Raw genomic sequence first — 20,241 nt, 5'->3', positions numbered from 1 at the left:
TCTTGATTTTGGCTCAGGTTGTGATCCCAGGGTTGTGGGATTGAGCCCCATGATAGGATCCAACCTGGGCATAGAGCCTGCTAGATTTTCTTTCTCTCTCTCCCTCTGCCTCTCTCCCCTGCTAGCACACACTCTCTCTAAAAAATAAATAAATAAACTTTAAAAATTAAAAAAAAATAGACTCTTAAGTATAGAGAACAAAATGATGGTTACTGGAAGAGAGATCAATGGAGGGATGGGTTAAATAGGTGATAGGGATTAAGGAATACATTTGTTGTGACAAGCACCAGCTGATATATAGAACTGCAGAATCACTATATTGCATACCTGAAACTAATATTACACTGTATGTTAATTAACTGAAGTTTAAATAAAACCTTTTAAAAAAAAGGAAAACAATGTATGGTAATGGATGTTAACTAGACTTATTGTGGTGATAATTACATTGTATACCTGAAACTAATATAATGTTTTTTTCAATTATACCTAAATTTTTAAAAAATGAAAAAAAAGCATAAGGTATGTTCCTTGTTATTTAACAGCTTAAACTGTATGTAAGGAAACAAAAGTTATATGAAACAATTAAACAACAAAACATGAATATAATTTGACTCACACCATATACACACTCATACATATATATATGTATTTCATCTTATATCCATGGTATGGTTCAGAGTATGAATATAGTACTGTTTCAAAGAGCATTTCAATGCTCTCCTGAGCACTGGAGAACTCAAGAAAGACTCCATAGAGGAAGAGGACATGAAGAAGGTCCTATGAAATGAAGAAAATTTAGTTGGGAAAAGGAGAGGGCATTTCTGGATGGCATATAGGATAGACTTAACTGCAAGTGGTGAAAATCAATCTTTTCAATATCCTTTAGGCAAATTACCTGACTAATGAAAATGTTGTACCATTTTAGAAGAAGCCAAAATTACAATTTTACATCAAAAAGGCAGGCTCATTCATGCCATGACAGAAGCATTAACTTTTTATCTCCACAGGCAGAAAATCATATCTGGATTTCTAAGAGCTGTTAAAGAAGTTTTATAAATCAGATTTACTGTATATTCACATATAGGGCCAATAATGCTTAAAACTAAAGATTTATTCCTGGCATCATCACTTCAAAGGAATAAGTGGCAACTTACCTCAGCAGTTTTCTGAGTTGTTGTAAGTTTAAAACATTCTTTTTCTAAGACATCAAGCTTTTCAAGTTTTGCTTGCAGCTTCATATGATCTTGTTCTTTTTCCCTTTGAAGCTGGGCCTGGAAAGGATAAAAACAAAACCTGAATTTGGCAAGTAATACCAAGGGCTCAAGAATAATACAACTTCTGAGAATTAAAGCACAATAAATCTGTCACAAGAAACATGTATATACACGTACATACTTCATGTGCTTGCAAATAAAAAACAAAAAAAAAACTTTTAAAGAACATAATATACCCAAAAAATGAGCTATCAGCAAAACAAACGCTTCTATGTATATTTATATAACATTTCTAGTAAGGAAAACATCATCAGTGAACCATATATTAAATATACTGTTATTTGTAAGGTGACCAAACCCACATATTGATTTATCTTTTAATTATAACACAGAAAAGCAGCTATCAGAGAAATAAAGCATATAGAGAAACTGGAGAAAAGGAAAGTTATGCATATATTTTCACATGTATACATTGTTTTGTAATGGTTATTTATTACCACACTAATGAAGGTACTAAAAATAGGGGCAACTGTGAGGAGGCAGGGGTATATGAGAACTTTCTATACTATCTGCTCAAATTTCTATAAACAATACTGCTCTGAAGAATAAAGTATGGGGGTGCCTGGGTGGCTCAGTCGGCTAAGCGTCCATTCAGCTCAGGTCATGATCTCACGACTTGTGGGTTCAAGCCTGCTTCTAATTCTGTGTCTCCCTCTCTCTGCCCCTCACCTGTTCACATTCTGTCTCTCTTTCTCAAAAATAAAAAAAAAACCGAAAACACAAAAAAGAATAAAATACATTTAAAAACAAAAAACTGAAACAATCAATAAACAGTTTCAGTGACCAGTGGTCTAATATTCAATTGGCATTACAGAGGGAGAGGAGAGAAGAATTATTCAGACAAAAATAATTATTTGAAGGATAATGGCTAAAATGTTTCCATTTTTTTAAATGTTTATTTATTTTTGAGAGAGAGAGAGACAGAGAGATTGAGCATGAGATGGGGAGGGGCAGAAAGAGAGGGAGATACAGAATCTGAAGCAGGGTCCAGGCTCTAAGCTGTTAGCACAGAGCCTGATGCAGGGCTTTGAACTCACAGACTGCGAGATAATGACCTGAACCAAAGTTGGATGCTTAACTGACTTAGCCACCCAGGCGCCCCCCAAATTTTCCAAATTTGATGAAAAATATTAATAGACAGATTTGAGAATAATAATAATAAATTAAAAAACTGAAGCAGAGTAAGTATGAATAAAACCATATTTGGGCACATCATTATCAAATTGTTGAAAATCAGTGATAAAAGGAAAACCTTAAAAGCTATCTGAGAAATGATGATTCATTATGCACAGAGGAAAAAAGATAAGAATTATCATTAGAAACTATGAAATTTAGAAGACAATTGAGACATCTTTAATGTGTTGAGAGAACAAAAGCTGTCAACTAGAATTTTATATCCTGTGAAAATATCCTTCACCAAAAATAGTGAAGTAAGGACTTTTCCAGAAAAACATACGCTAAAAGAGAATTCTCAGCATACTTTTAAAGGAAGTACTTTGAACGGAAGGAAATGACACCAGACATAAAACCAAATCTATACAAAGAAATAAAAAACACTAAAATGGTAAAGATGTGAATAGATACATATTTCATCTTGTTTCTTTAAGTTTTCTTTAAAGGACAACCTTTCTTAAAGCAAAAATAATAATGATGTATTATGAGTTTTATAATATGCAGAAATAAAATGTATGAAAACTGTAGCACAAAGGGGACAAGTGGAAGCACACTGTAGTAAGGATTGTTCATTATACTGAAATGTTTTAATACTAATTCATGGCTGATTGGTTTAGTTAAGAACACATACCTTAACCTGTACAGCAGCTACTTAAAAGAGAAGTACCAGAAGGAAGAGAAGTCAATAAAATTTAAAAAGAAATCACTAGAGAAGTTAGAAAACATTTTTTTGGCTGAATGACAACAAAAATACAAAACATCTGGGGTGCCTGGGTGGCTCAATCGGTTGAGTGTTCTACTCGGCTCAGGTCATGATTCCAGAGTTGAGGGATCAAGCGCTGTATCAGTTTCCATGCTGAGCCTGCTTAAGATTCTCCTTCTCTCTCCCCACCCGCTACTCTACCCCCTCTCCCTGGCTCATGCTCTCTCAAATTAAAAAAAAAACAGCAAAACATCAAACTCTGTGGGACATAAGTAAAGCAGTTTAGAGGGAACTCAATAGCTTTCACCATAAAATGCAACATTTAAAAGAATAAAAGTTTTAAATCAATAGGGAAGGAAATAATAAAATAGAAATCAATTAAGTAGAAAATAAACCAAAAAAATTAAAAATAAAAAAAGTTTTTTTTGAAACAGATGTAGGGGGAGAGAAGAAAAAAGAAGATAAAAACAGAGGGGTTAGGCAAACCACTAGAGATGCTTAAATACACAGGACAAACTGAAGGTTGCTGGAGGGGAGGATGGGCTAAATAAGGAGGATGCTTGCTGGGATGAGCACTTCCTGTTATATGTAAGTGATGAATCATTAAATTATATTCTTGAAACCAATACTACACTGTATGTTAACTAACTGGAATTTAATTTTAAGAAAAGGAAAAAAAAGAAATGAAAAAAAATGCTTTCTCCAAAAAAAAAGTTGCCTTTTTGAAAAAAAATCAATAAAATTTAGAGAAGTGATAGGTAGACTGATAATTTTTAAAAGAGCAACATAATAAATTAGCAATATCAGAAATGAAAGAAGGGACATGTCTAAAGACACAAAAAGAAACAGAAAATCTAAGTAGCCCTATATCTGTTAATACATTGAATTCATAATTTAAAAACTGTCCACAAAGAATACTCTAGTTCCAGACCACTTCTATCAAATTTGAATCTATCAAACATTTAAGGAATAAATAACACTAGTCTTACATAGGGTCATTCAGAAAACAGAAGAAGGGATCTTTCCAAGTAATTTTATGGCCAACAAAACCATGACACCAGAACTACACAGACATTATGAGAAAATTACAAAGATCCTTCACAGACATAGTCAAAAAATACTTAAGCAAAATTTTAGCAAACTGAATCAAGCTATGTAGAGTGTAGACATGTAGAATGTAGAAAAAAAATAATACATCAAAATCACTTGGTGTCCACACCAAGAATGCGACATCCATTAATGTTTGAAAATCAAACAATGTAACTTACCATATTAACAGAATAAAAGAGAAAAATCATGTGCCCCTTTTGTCAGGTGCAGAAAAAGCAATTAACAAGATTCAATATTCACTCATGATAAAAACTTCTGGCAAACTAAGAATAGAAGGTAATTTCCACAACTTGATATGGGAGAGATATGAATAGCCTATAGATAAGATTATAATTAATAGTGAGAGACTGGCATCTTTTGCATTATAAAATGCAAAGATCAGAAACAAAGCAAGGACAACAGTCCTTACCACTTCTACTTAAAAGTGTATTAGCTGTAACAACCAGTGCAGTAAGGTGGAAAAAAGAAATAAAAGCCATAATAATTGGAAAAGAAGAAAATTGTCTTTATTCACAGATGGCATGACTGTGTATACTGAAAATCCCTAAAAAGTTGAAAACTACTAGAATAAACAAATTAACAAGACTACAGGATATAAAGTCACACAAATATCAATTCTTCTAGTAATAGAAAAGTGAGGGAAAAATTATACAGTTCATAATAGCATTAAGAAAACATTAAATTCTTAGAGATAAATTTAACAAAAGTTGTGTAAGACCTCTCATTAAAAACTACAAACCATGAAGAGAAAGACTGAACTAAATGGAGAATTATACTATGTTCATGGATTTGAAAGATTAGATATTTTTGAGACGTCAATTTTCCTCCAAATGATCTCCAGATTTGGGGCGCCTGGGTGGCTTAGTCGGTTAAGCGTCCGACTTTCGCTTAGGTCATGATCTCGCGGTTCGTGGGTTCGAGCCCCGCGTCGGGCTCTGTGCTGACTGCCAGCTCAGAGCCTGGAGCCTGTTTCAGTCTGTGACTCCCTCTCTCTCTGACCCTCCCCTGCTCACGCTGTCTCTCTCTCTCCTAGAAATAAGTAAAACATTTAAAAAAAGAAAAAAAAACAAAAAAAACAAATGATCTCCAGATTTAACAAGAGCATAGTCAAAATCTAGGAGACTTATTTTTTAGAAAATGCCAGATTGATCATAAAATGCATATAGAAGTGCAAAAGATCTATAATAACCACAACAATCTTCAAAAAGAACAAAGTTAGAAGATTCACATTATTTGACATCACAAGACTTATTATAAAGCTACATGGTATACAGGGTCCCAGAAACAGACTTTATCTATACAGCCAATCAACTGTAGACAAAGGTGCCAAAACAATTCAATGGGAGAAAGTAAAGTCTTGTAATGAGTGGTGCTGGAACAAGTAGACATCCACATAGAAAGAAATGTAACCTTCAACATTTTCTCTCACCATACAAAAATTAATTTCAGATGGGTCAGAGAAAAATGCAAACTAATAACTTCTAAAGAAGATATTTTGGAAAACAGTTTAGAAGTTTCTTATAAAGTTAAACATGCACCTACTCTGTGGCACAACTTCATTACTAGATATTTACCCCAAAGAAATAAAACATACATCCACAAAAGATTTGCTCACAGTAGCTTTATTCATCATATCCCAAAACAGAAAACAAGCCAGATGTCAATCAAAAGAAAAACAAATCAACAAATCATGGCATATCTATGTAATAAAATTCTATAAGCAATAAAAAACTATTGATACAGGCAACAACATGGACTAATCTAAAAAACTTTATGCTAAACAAGAGAGTATATTTCCTATGATCCAATTATATGAAATTCTAAGACAGGCAAAAACTCTAAGGCAAAATAAATCAGCACAGTAGTTGCCTTGTTGGGAAGTGAGGAGAAAGCAGGAAATATCTTGACAGAGATATGAATTTCTATTATCTAATAGGACTGTGGATTATATACTTATCAATAATCACTAAACACTACACCTAAGATCTGTGCATTTCATATATAAATTATACCTCAAAAACATTTAAAAAACTGTTAAAAGTCACTGATCAACAATATTTAGCTATGATAAGAATTTCAAGGTTATTTTATAAGATAAAATAACTGAACTTCACAAAGTGATTGTTCTTCTGGTTGTTGTACCTTATTTACACAACTCAGAATTGTCACTTTTACATTTTTTCGAATCTGGTGGATGTGAAGCAGTATCTTGTTGGGCTTTCAATTTGCATTTTCCTAGTTACTAATGCGAATGAGAACTCTTTCATAAATGTATGACCATTTGTGATTTCTTTTTTCCTACAAAATGCCTCTTTATAACTGAGCCCATTTTTCTACTGTTTTGTTACTTTTTTGTCTTATTTAAGAAATCCTTCTCCACTCCAAAGTCATCAAGACATTGTTCTGCTTCTAAAAATTACAAAGTTTTCCCTTTTACATGTAAATCTTAAATCCATCTGGAATTGATTTTTGTGAATAATGTAAGGCTGGGCTCCAATTTCATTTTTTTCTCACATAGCTAATCAATTTTCCAAAAACCATTTATTGCAGTCTATATTTTCTCCACTGATCTGCAACGGCACCCTTGTTGTATATAATTTCCGTGTAAGTGAGTCTATTCCTGAGTGTATTCTATTCCTTTATTCTGGTTGTCTATCCATATAGCTATGTTAATTTTGATAGCATTGCAATGTGTTTCAATATATAGTAAAGCAAGACCTCACATTCTTCAAAATAGTTTGGCTATTCTTGGACCTTTGCTTTTTAATATAAATTGTGGAGTCAACTTCTATAGTTCCTTGAAAAATCTCTTAAATACTTTACCCATGAAAATCCAGTATTGACTGGTACTGCTAACCATTCCATAACAATGCAAAAGCCTTATACACTTAACATTATTTTAAATTTGTTTTTAAGTGATCTCTACACCCAACATAGGGCTCGACCTCAGTCCTGAGATCAAGAGTTGCATACTCTTCCCACTGAGCCAGGCAGGTGCCCCAAACCTTACAACACTTTAAACTACATTTTACCCCTGCCTAATTTATAAACTATTGTTCTCAATTTTAATCCTTTATATAACTTTAAGCCACATAAAACATTATAATTGCTTTTATACACTATTCATTTAGATTTATTCACACATACACACCATTTTCGTTGCTTNGGAGAGTCAGAGAGAGAGAGGGAGTCACAGACTGAATCAGGCTCCAGGCTCCGAGCTGGCAGTCAGCACAGAGCCCGACGCGGGGCTCGAACCCACGAACTGCGAGATCATGACCCAAGCGAAAGTCGGACGCTTAACCGACTAAGCCACCCAGGCGCCCCACATACACACCATTTTCGTTGCTCTTTCTTTCCTGCATCTCTGACCTTTCATCTCAGATAATTATCTTTCTGTCTGAATGTCTGTTAGTGGTTCCTTTAGAATGGATCTCTTGGTAACAGATGATTTCAGTCTCTGTTAGCCTTTAAATGTCTTTATCTCATCTTTATTTCTAAAGGATATTTCCCCCAGGTTTAGGATAGTAGGTTGGCAGGTATTTTCTTTTTAATACTTAACTATATCAGTCCATTGTCTGAATTCAGTACTTTCATTTGATAAGTCAGAGGTCACTTTAATTGTCCCTTTGAACGTATGTAATCTTTTTCCCCCAGCAGCTTTTAAGATTTTATGCTTGTCTTATTATTCATTATGAGGTATCTAGGTATATATTTCTTTTTGTTATTCCTGATTTGGTTTTATAGATTTGGTTTTCTTGAATCTGTGGTGTGATTTTTTTTAAATCCCTTTTTGGAAAATCCTCAGTCACTATTTCTTCAAATACTGCTTATGTCCCATTCTCTCTCATTTCCTTTTGGAATTCCAGTTACACATAAGTTTAACTTTCAAGAACTTATGCCTCTTAATTTATTTTCTGAATTTACTCTCATTTTGTCTCTTTGCTGATCTGGATGACTTTGCCTTCCCATTCACTGATTACCTCTTCCAATCTACTGTTGGATCCATCCATTCAGTTCAAATTTCAGATACCATAATTTTCAGTTCCATAAGTTTTATTTGGTTCTTTCTCAAGTCTGCTCTGTCATTTTATGGTTTCCAATGCTTCGCTGAAATTATCAATCATCTTTTATCGCCTTGATTATAGCAAGTATAATTATTTTAAAGTTTATGTTTTTGTCTTTTAGAATCAGCATCCAGTTGGTGCTAACTTGTAAGAGTGCCTATATAGTCTGTTATGTATGCTATTTCTTTTCATAGTGTCTTTTTCCTTTAAGTAAAATTTATTTAAATTCCAGTTAGTTAATATACAGTATATTAGTTTCAGATGTACAATATAATGATTCAACAGTTCCATATAACACCCAGCACTCATCACAACAAGTGCACTCCTTAATTCTCACCACTTGACCCATCTCTCCACCCACTTCCCTTCTGGTAACCATGAGTTTGTTCTCTACAGTTTAGAGTCTGTTTCTTGATTTGTATCTCCCCCCGCCCCCCACCTTCACTCATTTGTTTTGTTTCTTAAATTCCACAGATGAGTGAAATCATATGGTATTTGTCTTTCTCTAACGGACTTCCTTTGCTTAGCATTATACGCTCTAGCTCCATCCATGTCATTGCAAATGGCAAGATTTCATCCTTTTTTATGGCCAAGTAACACTTCATTATATATATACATACACACATACCCAAATCTTCTTTATCCATTCTTCAGTCAAGGGACACTTGAACTTTTTCCATAATTTGGCTATTGTAGACAATGCTGCCATAAATACAGGGTGCATGTACCCCTTTGAAAAATTAGTATTTTTGTATTCTTTGGTTAAATATCTAGTAGTGCAATTGCTAGATCACAGCTTAGTTCTATTTTTAACTTTTTGAGGAAACCCCATACTATTTTCCAGGATGGTTGCACCAATTTGTATTCCCAGCAACAGTACAAGAGGGCTCCCCTTTCTCCACATCCTTGCCAACACCTGTTTCTTGTTGCTGTTGATTTTAACCATTCTGACAGGTGTGAGGTGGTATCTCATTGTAGTTTTGATTTGTATATTCCTGATGATCAGTGATGTTGAGCATCTTTTCACATGTCTATTGGCCATCTGGATGTCTCCTCTGAAAAAATGTGTATTCAGGTCTTCTACCCATTTTTTTAATTGGATTATTCATTTTTGGGGTGTTGTGTTTTATGAATTTTTTGTATATTTTGGGTACTAACCCTTTATCAGATATGTCATTGGCAAATATCTTCTCCATTCCATAGGTTGCCTTTTAGTTCTATTGATTGTTTCCTTCATTGGGCAGAGGCCTTTTATTTTGATGAAGTCTCAATAGTTTATTTTGCTTTTGTCTCCTCTGCCTTAGGAGATATACCTAGAAAGAAGTTGCTACAGCCAATGTCAAATAGGTTACTGCCTGTGTTCTTTTCTAGGATTTAAATTTTTTTTTTAATGTTTTATTTATTTCTAGGAGAGAGAGAGAGAGAGACAGCGTGAGCAGGGGAGGGTCAGAGAGAGAGGGAGTCACAGACTGAAACAGGCTCCAGGCTCTGAGCTGGCAGTCAGCACAGAGCCCGACGCAGGGCTCGAACCCACGAACCGCGGGATCATGACCTAAGCGAAAGTCGGACGCTTAACCGACTAAGCCACCCAGGCGCCCCTTCTCTAGGATTTTAATGGTTTCCTGTCTCACATTTAGATCTTCAATCCATTTTGCATTGTTTTTGTGTATGATGTAAGGAAGTGGTCCAGTTTTATTCTTCTGCATGTTGCTGTCCAGCTCTCCCAAAACCATTTGTTGAAAAGACTATCTTTTTTCCATTGGATATTTCCTGTTTTGTCAAAGATTAATTGTCCACATAGTTGTGGGTTCATTTCTGGGTTTACTCTTCTGTTCTATTGATCTATGTGTCTATTTTTGTGCCGGCACCATACAGTTATAATCACTACAGCTTTGTAATATAACTTGAAGTATAGAATTGTGATGCCTCTAGCTTTGCTTTTCCTTTTCAAGAATAAGTTTTGGTCTTTTTGTGGTTCCACACACATTTTAGGATTGTTTGTTCTAGCTCTGTGAAAAATGCTGTTGGTATTTGAATAGAAATTGCATTAAATGTATAGATTGCTTTGGGTAGTATAGACATTTTAACAATGTTTTTCCATTTCTTTCTGTCATCTTCAATTTCTTTCATCAATGTTTTAGCATGGAAGAAGTAAAACTTTCAATATTTGTAGATGACATGATACTTTATACAGAAAACCTGAAAAGACTCCACCAAAAAAGCGCTAGAACTGATAAATGAATTCAGTGAAGTCACAGGATATAAAATCAATGTGTAGAGAAATCTGTTGATTTTCTTTTTTTTTTTTTTCAGGTTTTATCTCATTTTTGAAATTTACATCCAAGTGTGTTAGCACATGGTGTAACAATGATTTCAGGAGTAGATTCCACTGATTCATCCTAACACCTAGTCCTCATCCCAACAAGTGTTTTCTTTAATGACCCTTCCCCATTTAGCCCAATCCCCCCACAACCCCTCCAGCAACCCTCTGTTTGTTCTCTATATTTAAGAGTCTCTTATGTTGTGTCCCCCTCCCTGTTTTTATACTATTTTTGCTTCCTTTCCCTTATGTTCATCTGTTTTGTATCTTAAAAGTTCCTTATGTGAGTAAAGTCATATATTTGTCATTCTGACTAACTTCACTTAGCATAATATCTTCTAGTTCCATCTACATTGTTGCAAATGGCAAGATTTCATTCTTTTTGATTGTCAAGTAATACTCCATTGTGTATATATATGTATATATACACACCACATCTTCGTTCATGGTCAATGGACATTTGGGCTCTTTCCATACTCTGGCTATTGTCAATAGTGCTCCTATAAACATTGGGGTGCATGTGCCCCTTTGAAACAGCACTTCTGTATCCCTTGGATAAATACCTAGTAGTGCAATTGCTGGGTTATAGGGTAGTTCTATTTTCAATTTTTTGAGGAAACTCCATACTGTTTTCCAGAGTGGCTGTACCAGTTTGCATTCCCACAGCAGTGCAGAAGGGTTCTCCTTTCTCTGCATCCACACCAACAACTGTCATTGCCTGAGTTGTTAATGTTAGCCATTCCGACTGGTGTGAGGTGGTATCTCATTATGGTTTTGATTTGTATTTCTCTGATGATGAGTGATGCTGAGCATTTATTTCTTCATGTGTCTGCTAGACATCTGGATGTCTTCTTTGGAGAAGTGTCTATGCATGTCTTCTGTCCATTTCTTCCCTAGATTATTTGTTTTTTGGGTGTTGAGTTTGATAAATTTTTTATAGATTTTCGATGCTAACACTTTATCTGATATGTCATTTGCAAATATCTTCTCTCATTCTGTCAGTTGCCTTTTAGTTTTGCTGATTATTTCCTTTGCTGTGCAGAAGATTTTAATCTGGATGACGTTCCAATGGTTCATTTTGCTTTTGTTTCCTTTGCCTCCCTCCAGCAACGGCAACGTATTGAGTAAGAAGTTGCTGTGGCCAAGGTTGAAGAGGTTTTTGCCTGCTTTCTCCTCTAGGATTTTAATGGCTTCCTGTCTTACATTTAGGTCTTTCATCCATTTTGAGTTTAGTTTTGTGTATGGTGTAAGAAAGTGGTCCAGGTTCATTTTTCTGCATGTCACTGTCCAGTTTTCCCAGCACCATTTGCTGAAAAAACTGTCTTTGCTCCATTGGATATTCTTTCCTGCTTTGTCAAAGATTAATTTGCCATATGTTTGTGGGTCCATTTCTGGGTTCCCTATTCTGTTCCATTGATCTGAGTGTCTATTTTTGTGCCAGTACCATACTGTCTTGATGATTACAGCTTTGTAATATAGTCTGAAGTCTGGGATTGTGATGCCTCCTGCTTTGGTTTTCTTCTTTGAGATTGCTTTTGCTGTTTGGGGTCTTTTCTGGTTTCATACAAACTTTAGGATTGTTTGTTCTAGCTTTGTGAAGAAGGCTGATGTTATTTTGATAGGGATTGCATTGAATATGTAAATTGCTTTGGGTAGTATCAACATTTTAACAATATTTGTTCTTCCAATCCAGGAGCATGGAATATTTTTCCATTTTTCTGTGTCACCAATTTCTTTCATAAGCTTTCTATAGTTTTCAGTGTATGGATTTTTCACCTCTATGGTTAGGTTTATTCCTAGGTATTTCATGGTTTTGGTGCAATTGTAAATGGAATTGATTGTTTGATTTCTCTTTCTATTGCTTCATTATTGGTGTATAGGAATGCAACCAATTTCTGTGCACTGATTTTATATCCTGTGACTTTGCTGAATTAATGAATCAGTTATAGGAGCTTCCTGCTGGAATCTTTTGGGTTTTCCATATAGAGTATCATGCCATCTGCGGAGAGTAAAACTTTGACTTCCTCCTTGCTGATTTAGATGCCTTTTATTTCTTTGTGTTGTATGACTGCTGAAGTTAAGACTTCCAATACTATGTTGAATAACAGTAGTGAGAGTGGACATCCCAGTCTTGTTCTTGACCTTAGGGAGAAAGCTCTCAGTTTTCCCCACTGAGGGTGATATTAGCGATGGGTCTTTCATATATGGGTTTTAAGATCTTAAGGTATGATCCTTCTATCCTTTCTTTCTTGAGGGTTTTTATCAAGAAAGGATGCTAGATTTGTCAAATGTTTTTCTCTGCGTCTATTGAGAGGATCTTATGGTTCTTGTCCTTTCTTTTATTGATGTGATGTATCACACTGACTGATTTGTGGATATTGAACCAGCCCTGCATGCCAGGTATAAATCCCACTTGGCCATGTTGAATAATTCTTTTAATATATTGTTGGATCCATTTGGCTAGTATCTTGTTGAGGATTTTTGCATCCATGTTCATCAGGGAAATTGGTCTATAGTTCTCCTTTTTAGTGGGGTCTCTGGTTTTGGAATCAAGGTAATGCTGGCTTCACAGAATGAGTTTAGAAGTTTTCCTTTCATTTCTACTTTATGGAACAGCTTCAAAAGAATAGGTCTTAACTGTTCTTTAAATGTTTGGTAGAATTCCCCTGAAAAGCCATCTGGCTCTGGACTCTTGTTTTTTGGCAACTATTTTATTACTAATTCAAAGAAATCTGTTGCATTTCTATACATCAATAATGAAGTAGCAGGAAGATCCCTTCATCTGTTGATGGATACTTAGGCTCTTTCCATGTATAGGAGGATTAGAAGGAACTTGACGGAGGAACAAGGGGGAAAAGAAGGGGGGAAATGGTGGGGGAAAGGGAGAGAGGCAAACCATGAGAGACTCTTGAATGCTGACAAAAACTGAGGACTGATGGATGTGGGGGGGAGGAGGGATGGGCATGGAGGAGGGCACTTGTGGGGATGAGCACTGAGTGTTATGTGGAAACTAATTTGACAATAAACTATTTGTAAACAAAACAAAAAAAAAAGTAGCAGGAAGAGAAATTAAGGAATTAATCCCATTACCATTGCACCAAACCCAGTAAGATACCTGGGAATAAACCAAACCAAACAGGTGAAAGACCTGTACTCCAGAAACTATAAAACACTAATGAAAGAAAATTTCATAGTGTCTTAATTCCTTCTGCCTGGTTATGTTTGATTGAAAGTTTTTCACTGTGTTAAAGAAATGTTTGTAGAAATCATTTCAGGTCCCTGGGAATATTAGCTATTCAGGATGACTTAAAACCAATTTCAAAGACTAAGATTTTCTAGATTACTCTGAGAGATTAATCCGGGTTGTTTTCCTTCTTGTTCATCCCCACAATGCATTCAGAGCACAATAGATCTATCAGGGTTTCTACTCTTGGTAGGCCCTGGAATCTAACTTCAATTCCTCTAGCCCCATAGCTTTGAAAAGCATTATTTGGTAACTCTGGAATCAGAAATGCCCTAAGAAGGATGGGGTCTCAGACCAACCTCTCCAGAGGCCAACCCCTTTGGATTTAAGTCCACATCCAAAGTGATTTTTCATCACTTCATTAACTCTCCAATGCCTTTATGTATTTTTTCCCCTTTTTCTTTTCTTCCCCCTTCCCTGCCTCCCTTCCTTCCTTATTTTTTAATATATTGCCTAGTCTTTCTTGTTTTCTTCTAAAGAAAGCTTGGTCCAGTGACCTAGTCAGCTTCACTACAAGTGGAAATGTCCTCAATACAGCTTTTTATCCTACTTAAAATTACAATACAATATTCCCATGACATTAAATATTCTCCAAAAATATATTAAATAATTAAATTATATTATATTCATATAGAAAATATCTTCACCTGTTGCTCTAGGATCATATTCTTCTCTCGCTCTACATTGAGAACCATTCTCTTTGTATATTCCAGTTGCTTCTCTAGAAGAGTACAGCGAGACTGGGCTGAATTTAACTGTATAGTGATATCTGTGAAAAAGAAAAAGTAATAATGTGTTGATTATCATACAGATTACAGGTTTGGTTATCACAAGAAATACATTATATAAATTCAATCAAGAGCTAAAAGTTCATGAATTCTTTAGTTCTAAGTACTGACTGTAAGAGTTATGGACATACATTTTGTGAATATCTCATTAAGTACATATAACTAGTTTAACACTGTCTCCCTCTAAAGATCCACAGGGTATATTTCTATAAGTGTAAGATGTCAATGACTTACTTGTGGGATGATAGAAATCCTAGATGTTCCTGGGAAATGACAGAGGACTTATCATCTCTTTCTTATCTAGATATTTTTCTCTTTCAGGAAACTTGAGTATATGTATTCTACCATTCCCATTTCCTCTGCTCTTGACTACTGACAACATAGTTATTTCCTAAGAAGTAATCCTTTCTAATACTTTAATTTTTTACTTTCTGTAGCTCTTTCTTCCACTTTTGTCCAATAACCTCAGAAAAATTTTTCTCAATTCTTCATACTTTTTATAAGTTGACATACAAACTTGAATCTTATTTATGAAGCTGAATATAGTATAAGAAAAAAGAAAGCTATACATTATGAAGTAAAATTAATAAAGAACTTATGGGTTTTTTTTTTAAATTTTTATATTTACTTTTGAGAGAAACAGAGGCAAGTGGGGGAGGGGCAGAAAGAGAAGGAGACACAGAATCTGCAGCAGGCTCCAGGCTCCAACCTGTTAGCACAGAGCCCTACTCAGGGCTTGAACTCATGGATCGCAAGATCATGACCTGAGCTAAGGCTAGGTGCTTAATAGACTGACCCACCCAGGCAACCCTAAGGAACTTATGTTCCAAAACTCAAAAACTTATGTCCTGATGTTCTTTTTATAATTTCCACAAAAACCTCTACTTACCTGTCTATTTCCTCTAATTAATCTTTCAAGTTAATAAAAATTTTTATTCATTTTTATGGTTTTTATATTGTTTAATTACTAGTGTTGTTTTATTTTTTCAAATTTAAAAACCTAGTGTTGACTGAAAATATAAAGTATTTCAATTATATTATGGGTAAAACTAGATTTTGTTGGTATTCTGAAAATGTTCTAATTTCTAAACACAATTTGTCTAAAAACTTAATTTTTTTCTTTTAATCTCAGTAATTTATGAACTGGGATAATATATGTAAGCTCAAGGTTATATCCATTTAATACAAAGTATCAGATTGAGAACAAGGCCTCAAAGTTTCAATGTATATAAGAACAAAGACATTTGAGTAAATGTTAGACTAGGCTTATTTGCAAGTTGTAAGCTCTGATAACCCCTTGTTTCTGAGAACTATTGAATTTTCTTACCTTTTTTCTGCTTTATCAGTTCCTGGTGTGCCAGATTTCTCTCATTTGTTTCTTTCTCCAAGGCCTTTTTATACTGTGCTGCTTCTCTGGAAAGAATGTTCAGGTTGTCCTCAGCTTGTGTTCTCTCCAACTCTAAACGATGAATCTTTTCCTGAAGAGTTTTTAAGGCTAAAATAAGAGCTGTTGAAAAAAAATGTGCTTGTTTCTTTAATGAAAATTTTGAACACTTACATGGTATCATATGAAAGTGAACAGTATTATTTTTGTTAGTAAGCCAGAAAAACATACAAGTGATATATATTTTATTCCTCAAAAAAAAAAAAAAACCACTAAAACTCTAAAGAGGGACAAATTTTTTCTAACATATCTTATAAAAACAGTATATTTGTGATTGTGTTTAGTAATTTTCTAGGTTTGAGACAGCTAATAATCACAATTTAGTTCAATAAAATATATATCTTCAAATAAAAAGACTTAAAAAAGATATAGTCTAGGCGGCATAAAAGTCTGAGTATGGATAAAGAAAATTAAAATGTAGTGCCTATTAATTAACATGGAAAAATTCAGATTTAATGTTAAAGGTTTTTCTCAGCCCTTGGTATGTTCAGTTTTAGTTAAACCACAAACACATTATATTTTTGTCTAAGATTATAGTATTGATAATCAGAACAAAGGAGTCAGAACACAGTTTCTTCCACCAGAAAAAAAACTGTAACCTAGTGGTTTGATTCATGTCAGGCTTGAAAGATTTTAAGTGGTACACATGTATCACTGTGATTTTTATTCAGCTGTATTAATATCATCATGATTCAGGTAGGTTCAGAGTTATACAGTTTTCTAAGTATGCCTAAAGTCATAAATGTTTTCCTAATTCAATTCTGAGATTCTCCTAAGTTTATATTTTAAAAGTTACAATACTTACAATGTACTTACAATGTACTGACTCCCCCCAAAATTTTCAAGGATAATTTTGGAAATAGGCAATTTCTGATTTAATCCTTGAATAAGACCCAACTTTACTCAATTAACTATTATTCTAATCATCTAGTTTAGAAGAATTCCAAATCTTTTTTTTTATTCTTCAGAGTATTTTCCTAGTGATTTTTTAGGATAAATTTGTAATATGTGTCTAGTTGGTTAATCTTCATCTTATAGCTGAAGAAGCCAAAATAAAAAAAACACTAAATAACTTATCTATGTTTATAGAAATTTTAAGCAACAGAGTCAAAACCAATAGTTTTATTAAGATTAAATACATAATATTATCTTCTACATAGAAATGTAAAATTTTAAGGGTGCCTGAGTGCCTCAGTCATTTAAGCATCTGACTTCAGCTCAGGTCATGACCGTTAGTCATTATCTCAGGGTCTGTGAACTTGAGCCCCGCATCGGGCTCTGTGCTGACAGCTCAGAGCCTGGAGCCTGTTTCAGATTCTATCTCTCTTTCTCTCTCTGCTCCTCACCCATTGGCACTCTGTCTCTTTCTGAAAAATAAACATCACAAAAAATGTTTTTCATGTAAAATTTTTTATTTATTACCATTCCCTACTTTTAAATAAGATTTTAAATTAGCGTTATCTTGGCTATTTGGGGCACTGGCTGGCTCAGTTTTTGTTAAGTGTGTGACTGTTGATTTCAGCTCAGCTTATGATCTCACGGTTGTGGGACTGAGCCCTGTGCCATCTCTGCACTCACTGACAGTGCAGAGCCTGCTTGAGATTCTCTCTCTCCCTCTCCTCTGCTCCTCCCCCCCACACACTCTCTCTCTTTCAAAATAAATAAATAAACATTAAAAGAAAAAGAATTACCTTGGCTATTTGGACTATGAAGCATTTTAGGAGAGGTACCTTCTAAGTTCACAGAGCGGTAAGTCTGGGATGATTCATCACTCTGGGTCAATGATGGAACAAACACTCTTTCTGGAGGTTTAAGGTAGCTTCCTACAATACTATGCATTAATTCAGAATCCATTATCTGTAGAGAATAAAGGAATAATACAGTATAGGATCATTCTTTCTTATCTGAATGACAAAAAGATGAGACAAAAATTCAGGTAAAACTTAACATAAACACATAATCATATACTGTGGAGTTTCTTTATGAAGTTAATTATCACAAATTCAACTGTAAGAAGCTCAGCAATACAAGAAAGAAAAATGACTACTTACTATATAAATAGTATAGACAATTCTACCTGATTTTTCAGTAAGCATATGCTCTGGAGTGAGTGGTGTGAATTTGCTGGTTTCTCAGCTGATCGTAAGTTCATATACCCTTCATCATCTGAGCACTTCTCTACAGTGTGACTCTAGGGTTCTTAGAGAAAGTATGTACTTTCTGTGAGCAAAATAATATTTGATAAATGGTAGCCATATTTATTTTAAAAGAAAACCTATTTCAGGTGAAGCACTGGAATGGAACAGAATTAAATCTAGTAGACAACAGTGTGTGTCTCATGTGGTAAAGGTAAAAAAAACCACATTTATTTTAAAAGAAAATAAAGAAATACCATTTTTTACATTTCAAAGTTCTTTCATAGGCAAGAAAATAGGCAAAAGGCCTAGAATAGTCAAAAGATTTTGGAAGAACAATAAAATGAAGAACTTGTCCTGTCAGTTATCAAGACTTAACCATGAAACTAAAATAATTAAGTCAGCGATAAAATCAGGAGCGATTAATAGACTAACAGAACACAGTAGCCCAGAAACAGGCCAAACCCTGTATAATAACTTGATATATGACAAAAATAGAACTTCATATCAGTGGAAAACAGCTGGCCTATTCATAATTGCTGAGGGAAAAACTGATTCTCAAAATTTAAAAACAACTGGATCTTCATTTTGTAAATGAAGAAACAGAGACAGAGAGGACACCCAAGTTCATATAACTTGTAAGTGGCAGAGCCAGGAAGTAAACCTAACTGGTTCAATTCCAAAGCCTGGTTCTTAATCGCTATGTTAAACAGCGTATAGTTTGGGGACATTTGCAGTTAGCCAGGTATAAGATGATGCTGCATTTGGGTTAGGGTGGTGAAAATGGAGATGAAGAGAGTATATAGAGGATGTATCTTGAAGACATAAGTGATGAACTGGATTAAGAGGAAAAAGGAAAAATCAAGGTTTCTAGCTTAAATAACTGGGTAGATGATAGTGCTATTTATTAAAAACAAACAAAGATAATAGCTAATACTCATATAGTACTGATATGTGTCAAGCACTATTCTAAGTATGAGGCATCCAAGTTAAGATATGAAATAGATAGTTTGACAGAAGAGTCTAAAGTTTGGAGGAGAGTTCTAGTACAGAAATATAAACAATGACAGTGTCAGCATATGGACGGTATATAAAACCATAGAAGTTGTCTAAAGGAAGAGTATAAATACCCTTATATTTCAAATAAGGAAGGAAAACAAGAGAAAGAGAAACCTATGAGGGAAAAGAACCAGAAGACAGTGATATCAAAAGTAAAGAGAGGACTTTCTGATCTGCCATCTGTGGTGGAACCACTGTCAAGATGCTGATTTTCATGAAAACTCTTATGGGGAAGACCATCACTCTTGAGGCTGAACCTTCAGAAACAACAGAAAATGTGAAGGCCAAGACTCAGGATGAGGTATTCCTCCTGATCACCAGAGACTGATCTTTGGTGGCAAGCAACTAGAAGATGGATGTACGCTGTCTGATTACAACATTAAAAAGGAGTTCACTCTTCATCTTGTGTTGAGACTTTGCAGTGGTGCTAAGAAAAGGCAGAAGTCGTCTTATACCACTCCCAAGAAGAATAAGCATAAGAGAAAGAAAGTTAAACTGGCCATCCTGAAATACTAAGGTGGATGAGAATGGCAAAATCAGTTGCCTTCATTGGGAATATGATAACTATTATATTACATACTGGATTCATCTAACAAAAACTTACTGCAGAATTTGGGATCATTTTCAAACTTCAAATTCCATCATTTACTGTATCTGAAATACCTGTAAAAGAGTAATCCCATCCCATTTGAGGGCAACGTTGATAAATAAAATGGAGATGACTCAATCATATAACTGATATTTCATTTCTGATTCTAAATAGACTTGACTGGATCCAGATTAGCACTGCTGAATACTAATCTAGGAGATAACTTTATTTTTAAAAAAAATTTTAAAGTTTATTTATTTATGAGAGATAGAATGAGGGGCAAAGAGAGAGGGAGAACACAGAATCTGAAGCAGGCTCCAGTCTCCGAGCTGTCA

General features: G+C 34.6%; 1 protein-coding gene across 5 annotated transcripts in view; it reads right to left on the bottom strand.

The window, feature by feature from the left end:
* The window catches only part of CEP57L1 (centrosomal protein 57 like 1), a 96,857-nt gene that overhangs the window by 40,424 nt on the left and 36,192 nt on the right, over window positions 1-20,241 (bottom strand). For 2 of the 5 annotated variants that reach the window (XR_013339006.1, XM_077779993.1), the window contains exons 1-5: window positions 19,922-19,939; window positions 17,815-17,980; window positions 16,007-16,186; window positions 14,539-14,660; window positions 1,155-1,271 (exon numbers count right to left, since the gene is read on the bottom strand). Coding sequence is in view for 2 of the 5 variants with exons in the window: in XM_077779993.1 (XP_077636119.1) it covers window positions 1,155-1,271; window positions 14,539-14,660; window positions 16,007-16,186; window positions 17,815-17,980; window positions 19,922-19,939 (603 nt within the window). In the remaining 3 variants the exon portion in view is untranslated. Of the gene's footprint in view, window positions 1-1,154; window positions 1,272-14,538; window positions 14,661-16,006; window positions 16,187-17,814; window positions 17,981-19,921; window positions 19,941-20,241 lie in introns of those variants that run through there. The other 3 variants (XR_013339008.1, XR_013339007.1, XM_077779994.1) reach the window with 2 other exon arrangements.

The sequence above is a fragment of the Crocuta crocuta genome, unplaced genomic scaffold (assembly GCF_008692635.1).
Source record: "Crocuta crocuta isolate KB4526 unplaced genomic scaffold, BGI_CrCroc_1.0 scaffold147, whole genome shotgun sequence".
Classification (NCBI taxonomy): domain Eukaryota; kingdom Metazoa; phylum Chordata; class Mammalia; order Carnivora; family Hyaenidae; genus Crocuta; species Crocuta crocuta.
Note: the sequence above shows the minus strand (reverse complement) of the source record. Positions and strands in the feature narration are given on the sequence as shown.